Here is a 6,933-nt window from a genome sequence, read left to right as displayed (position 1 = left end):
TTACGCATTCACATCATTCACCACGCATATTTTTTAATTATTTTTCTACAAATATTCAATAAATTTGGAGTTCAGATTTCTTTATACTTTCCTTTTGTTCCTCTTTAGCTGTTTTTTAGATAACCTGAATGTGTTCTTTTTTTTCCCTTAGTCTCATTCCAAAAGAACACTTTTGGTGTTTTTAACATGTTCTTGTGGAATTCTTCTGATGGTCACACTTTAAGAAAATTCGCTTAATTTCAGAAGATTTCTTTATTCAAATTGGTGTGAATCAGATGAAATAATGCTATTCGAAAAAAATCCACTTGCAGAAAAATAGATCCATGTCCGTCTTGGTGTCCTTCATCTGAGTTAGCATTTGGCTCGGGCAGACTTACTCCGCTCTTACAGTCCCGCCCACAACTTGGAGGTGAATTTCTGATGAATTATTGCTACTCTGCAGAAACTATGTTCAAGAAAATATTTTTTTTTAAATTTTATCTAAAAATAGTATAATAATAATTAAAAAAAAAACACAGAACACTTTCAAAACAGGTCAAAGGATGATCGGAGTGAGACTAAGATGTTTTTCATGTTGATGAGCCATTGCTCATGGCTTTACATTTCACTGAGACTCTGGTCTTGAGAATTTTTCTGTTTTATTTCTGTGTATTTAAACCAAAGCACAATGTAAAGTTTGATGGTCTTTTACAGCATTATGGAGGCTGGAGGCGGAGTTATTTGTTCAAATTGAGGATCTTTGGACAAACACATTTGGATCACCAATATACTAAAACATAGTACTACAAAGATATACAATCTTGTTAGCTCTCAGTTCATTTTTTACTCTTAAATAAAAGGAAGTTAGCAAGTCATAGGTAAAAAGGAAATATATAGGCTTCTTCAAGATAGAGTGAACTTATAACACCAATTTTTGGATGAAACTGAAAGGATACAGTGTGTTTTGGCCTCATGTGAGGTAACTTGAATGACAGAAGCCTCTAAAGTTACATGTACATGAATAAAACTTGGAGAAATCACAGTCATTTTTTTTCTTCTGGCTACTAAGCATTTATTTTATTTGACAAGCGCAATGTGGAGAGCAACAATAAAAAGGCAAGACTGATGTATTGGGTTTTTTCCGCTCAATTTATGAAGTCTATACCGAGCCAAAATGCTATATACTTCTCATCTTTTTACTCATTTGCTGATGGACGTCCCGTATGAGTCTGTCCAGGAGTTTTTAGGTGTTAAATGAGAGTTTATTTGTCATTTCTTATTAAAAAAAATGAATTATCCTTATGTGTTTTATGTTTACAGAAGTTATTTTGTTTGTCTTTTCATTTATGTGTTTAAAAAAAACCATAGACTTACAGTAATAAACTGATTATTTAATTTTTTTTAAAGAAAAGTATAATTTTTCTATCAGTTGTAAAACAAAATTAGCTAAATTTATTGTCAGATATGAAAACTGAGTAATGCATATTTATGCAGACTGGAACCAAAGTTTCCAGCCATCAAAAACATCTTGAACTCTATTAATCAGAGGCTGAAACTGCAGTTTTTTTTAGTCTTTAAATAACAAGATGCTGCAGTTCAAAAGTTGAGCACAAGTCTGAAGTTAAGCAGTTATTGTGCGATTTCAGAAAATATGCATAAGCTCAAGAAAAACAGCAACTGTGATACTTTGAAAAATGTAGTTGAATATTAATGGTAAAAGTGAGGGGCACAGTGTGCGGAGTGAGTGATGAGATATGTTATAAAGTGAATCAACATTTCCAAATCAACATGACCGTTCAAACCACACAGTTCCAGAATGAAAAATAAAGAAGGGGTAATTGACCGGAGCTTAAATTGGAAAGTTAGAGAGCGGCCGAACATATTTCGCCAAAGTCACCCGCCAAGACTCTCCACAGCTGAGAACTTGCAACACATCTCGCCTCTGTTCTGTAATTAATCATCTCTATCTGCTAGTCACATTAGCAGAAGATGGAGGAAACCGTGTCAGTGTTGAGGACAATGGAAATTCTCTTTTGACTTCAAACATTTGGACCCACCCAGCATTAAACTTTATTCCACACCTTAAAACATGTGTCCAGAAATATGAAAATATATAAATACATAGTTGCTTCCACTTGTAAAGCAGCAGTGCTTTTGGGCGAGGCAGAATACTAACCTGCTGGTTCCTCCGTGCTGCTCACCACAGCTGTGGGGTTGACCACAGGGATTTCTGAAATGCACACAAGAAACACAAAACTGCTTCACTGGTTCGATATAAATCCATACTTTCAAATACGTTTGTGGCTACGGGCTTGTAAAGAGAGAATTTGCCTTTGCAGAAACTGAATATGCTGAAATTCATTAAAATAGGGGGTTTGGGGAGACTATCACAATAAACCCTCAAAAGTCGTAAAATCCAGGGCAGGGAAGAAGAAAGCGTTCGGGCTAATGAGCGCCAACAGAAACACTTAGATAGTAACACAGTAAGTTTGGGTTGTGAAATGTGTATGTCAGTTATGCAAATGAAAATACTTGGGGTTTAATTTGACACCTGTTGGGGGTGATGTTAAAAGAACTGTGACTTCTATTCATGATGGAGATGGATTGACATTTACCTTTAAGACCCAGTTCAATGGAAATTGTGTTTTTAGCATGTTTTCGTAGCATTTTTCTCAAAATGGAGGACATATATTTTAGTATTTAAGATTAAAACTGCATTTCCGAGTATTTCTTTATTCAAATCACATTGGATAAGGAGCAGAAAAAACATAGCTCTAATATTGCTCATCATTTTTGTTGGACCGGTGATGTTAGGTGGGAGGTGTGAGGGGCTGTAAGCTAGCAGAAGAGAGCGTAAACTGACGATTCTTGGGAGAGGAATGGGGGATGGGCTTGCTCCACCCAAACAGTGCCACCCACATCTTTGAAGTGAATTCCTAAGGAACTAATTTTGCACCACAGAAACTATATCGCAGAAAATGACAGATTCTTTGGTTAAAAACTGCAAAATCATGCCGTCATTTCTGGAGTATAAATAGCGTTTTTTTTCATAGTTTAGCCAGGGGTGCGACTTATATTCAGGAGCCACTTATTTGTGTGTCTTTTTTTTATTAGACACAAATAAGCTTATATATTTATTTTCCCATTAACATAGGTTGTCCTCTAGTTGTTGTTTCCTCTAACAACCACTAGAGGGCGCTGCATCTGAGTAAAAGTATTTGCTACTGACCATGGCAGAAGAAGTGTCGTCCAAAACAAACATGGAAGAGAATCTGTTTTCCTCTTAAACTTTGATATTTTCTTACACAGATCAAAAGATTAGCATTCCTGTTTTTATTTATGTTTCGTTACGCTGGACTTGACGGATTTGTTCTGAAACATTAGATCTTTCTCCCAAACGTGGAACTTATACTCTAGAGCAACTTATATATGGTTTTCTTCTTCTTGATTCAACATTTTTTGCTCTTGCAATTCAAACTTCGGTCGCTAATAGGAAAATGTTTTGATTTGACCCCCGAACGCTTCAAGACATGTTTCAGTGATAGTCTTTCTGTCAAACTGAATAAAACTGAAATCTGTAACTTTAGATCTACAGATGCTGGGCTAATCCAGAGTATGTTCTTTGCAGTTATGGGTGTACAGATGGACAGATGGCATAACTGTAGTTGGACCATCATGAGGCAGATACAGTCCCAATTTGCCAGTCACACCAAAAAGTGTCCAGTGGAATTCCTAAAGAACTTCTGTTACGATGACGTTCAAGTTTCCAGTACAAATGCTGATCCTAACTCTGCTTTTGCCATAACAGAATATTCCGGGAAAGCCATGCCGAGGATCTGCTTTTGATTGGACTTGGAAACGGAGAGCTTCTCGGAAAGCTGCTGGGAGATGAGGGCAGGAATTGTCTCTGAGAAACTATTTGCCAACACAAACAAGCTAGAAGCCACTCCGAGGTTGTGTGTACCTGTGGTCATAGCTGGTAAAGATAGGCAAGTGATAAAAAGGTCCCTTAAACGTGGACCACAATAATAATTATTTTTTAGTTGGATTATCCTCTGTCTTGTAAAAGTAGCTCCTCAGGAGGAAGGAGAAGTCTGTCATGAAGCCAAACTGTCTCCCAACGCTGTCGTCAACTACCTCAGTCATCCAGGTGGAGCAGTGCTTGAATATGCACACAACCACAATCCTTGTTTTCACTACAGACTTTAGTGTCACTCACAAGAGTGTGGTTAGTCAGTCATGACCGCAGATGTCTTCTCCTTCACTCTCAGTAACCATCTGTTCTATGGCTGCATGTGAGTGATAGAACATGGCACCCTGTAGTAGTGCTGACTGTGTGGCACAGTTCACTTTCGCTGAGACTGAACAAAACCCGTTATATAACTAAACCCTGAGTATAGAAACCTATACTTTCTGAACTGAAAACCTTCAACTGAGCACAAGACTTGACTTGTTTTTATTAATTTATATGTCATGCAAGGAATGTTCGGTGTTATCCCGTTACTATACATCAGGGGTGTCAAACGCAATCGCACAGGGGGTCAAAACCCAAAACATACCTTAGGTTTCAGGCCGAATAAGTTGAATTTAACCCTCAAGATGCTAGTGCTGATAGCTGAAGATACTGAAATTGATAGCTAAAAACACTAAAGCTGATAGCTGAAAATGGTGAAGCTAATAGCAGAAAACGGCGACGCCGATAGGCAGCTAAAATATTGGCTAAATGTCAAATTAGCATAAACAAAAAAACAACAACAAAAAAACGTAGGTTAGCCCAAACAGCTAGCATGTAGCTGAAATATTAGCTAAACTCCAAAATATCCTAAGACGTTTTAGGAAATGCCAAAATAGTCCAAAAAGCTAGTGAAATGACAATTTCTAAAACTTTAAAAACTTAACTTTTTAACATAATTATGAATAATAAAAAGGCAGGAATATTATTCCTAAATAAATCAACTTAAACCTTAAATAATGTTCACATTTTACCCTCCATAAAAATATATTTTGTCAAAATTATACAAGTGAAAATAAGCGCAAGATAACATCAGGCCATTAATAACAATAAAATAAAATGATCTGGAGGGCCGGATATACTTACCCGGAGGGCCAAATCCGGCCCCCGGGCCTTGATTTTGACAAATGTGCTATGCATCATCCCTTACCCAAGATATTATGAGCTGTAACAACTATCATGTGGGCGGGTAATAAGGTGTCAATCGTGTGGTTTCACTCACTAATGCAGGGGGCCACAGGGGAGCGACTCTGCTGATAACCCTTGGCGCAGCGGTTGCAGGTGATTCCGGTGACCCCGTCCTTGCAGGGACACTGGCCTGTGGTCTGGTTGCACGTCTTGCCGGCTGCGCCCACAGGATGGCAGTCACAGGCTGGGGTAGGTTTGGGGACAGGTGTTAAAAAAAAAAAAAAANNNNAGGGAGGATGAAGACAAAAAGATTATAATTAGTCTTTAAACTTTGACTTTTTTCCTGTTTGTTTAATAAATAACACCCTAAACGATCTGCACGTGTATCCATTCGCACAAACAAGACAATGCAGCCCAGAAAGACAGACCACATTTATGAATGGCCGTTAACTTTAAATGAAAACATTAAAATCAAGAACATGTTGTAAAAAGATTGGCATTTAGGAGATCAATGATAGAAAACAGAGCCTCAAAGGTGGGGTTTGCTCCCCCTTTTACTTATTTCCTCTTTCCTAAATGCTGTGTCTGCTGACTCTTATTTCATCACTTCCAGAAAGTTCAGTCGATGCCCCACAAATGCCAAGAGCAACAAGCAACAACTCCGGTCGCCTCACCTTGGCAAGGCTTTTATGAGCATTGCTGGTTCTGGGTGATTTATTTCAGATCCTCTAACCACGTTGAGACCCTTTTTTTGGCATAAAAAGCTGTTAAATATATGATCCAGAGTGTTGGTTTAAAGCTCTTTGACTGAAGTTTACAGGAAACTAGAGAGGATGACAGAAGGAGGGGTGAAAGGAGACGATGTGAGGAGAAGGATAGAGTGCGTGAGAGACGCGGAACTGCAACATGGGACAAGCTCAGAGTCCCATGTGCTGTGCAAGATAAACAAATACGAGCCCATCCAAACTGTGGTCATTCTAACTGCACCAAAAAAACCTGAAATGTGTTCCTTCGGCAGTAAACACAAACTTATCTTTTCACAGGATTCTACACATGATGGAAAATCTAAAAAGTCTTTCTTCTGCAGATTTTGGGACTTCTCTCTTTTTAACTCCAAGAAGTTTGAGGGTGTATTCAGACTGGATACATTTGGTTCGTACAGTTCGTTTCCCCCAATTATCCAGAACAAAGTTTCAATATAAATACGTGCAAGCAGACCCTGGTCTGGGACCAGGAACTGGTCTCGAACCCATCTTTTGACTTAGTCTTTGTTCGTTTTCAATTGGATTGAGCTCCGGTTCACTCTGAGATTCCTAAGTTTGAATACGATCCGTTCCAAGAACGAAATAACTGAACCAAAAAGGCCGCCGTAAGCTGGTCATTGCTTCTCACAGTTTTCCCAACAATTTATATGTCATAGACACTTATCAATGTTCCTTGTAGCTGTAGTGTCCCCAGTAATTGACTTTTGTCCAGACCAGTGACATGAATAAAGATGGACAAAACAAGCCTGTTTCCTTCAGTTCCAACAAAATGAAGTCAATTCAGTCGCTATTGTTCTGCGGTATGGCTATTGCCCAATTTCACCATTTTGGGACCAAACAACGTTAGCAAGCAGTGATTGGTTCAAGAATCTGTCAATAAAACGCTTTGAACATTTTAGGTGGGGCCAGCAGGCACCACATGCCTTTATTGAGGCATCTGATTGGCTAGTTTATAACTTGACAACTAGCAATAAAGAAAATATATAATGATAAAAAAAGAAATAGGTTTACCAAGAACATGTTAAAAATAGACACCAGAGAAAGAATAAT

The 6,933-nt window shown here is 38.2% G+C and overlaps 1 protein-coding gene across 3 annotated transcripts in view; it reads right to left on the bottom strand.

Annotated features, from left to right (window-relative positions):
• The window catches only part of ntn2 (netrin 2), a 45,260-nt gene that overhangs the window by 5,947 nt on the left and 32,380 nt on the right, over nt 1-6,933 (bottom strand). For all 3 annotated transcript variants that reach the window (XM_024284484.2, XM_024284485.2, XM_024284482.2), the window contains exons 4-5: nt 5,214-5,363; nt 2,156-2,209 (exon numbers count right to left, since the gene is read on the bottom strand). In XM_024284484.2, coding sequence (XP_024140252.1) covers nt 2,156-2,209; nt 5,214-5,363 — 204 coding nt within the window. The remainder of the gene's footprint in view (nt 1-2,155; nt 2,210-5,213; nt 5,364-6,933) is intronic.

This window comes from Oryzias melastigma, linkage group LG19 (genome assembly GCF_002922805.2).
Source record: "Oryzias melastigma strain HK-1 linkage group LG19, ASM292280v2, whole genome shotgun sequence".
NCBI lineage: Eukaryota > Metazoa > Chordata > Actinopteri > Beloniformes > Adrianichthyidae > Oryzias > Oryzias melastigma.
Note: the sequence above shows the minus strand (reverse complement) of the source record. Positions and strands in the feature narration are given on the sequence as shown.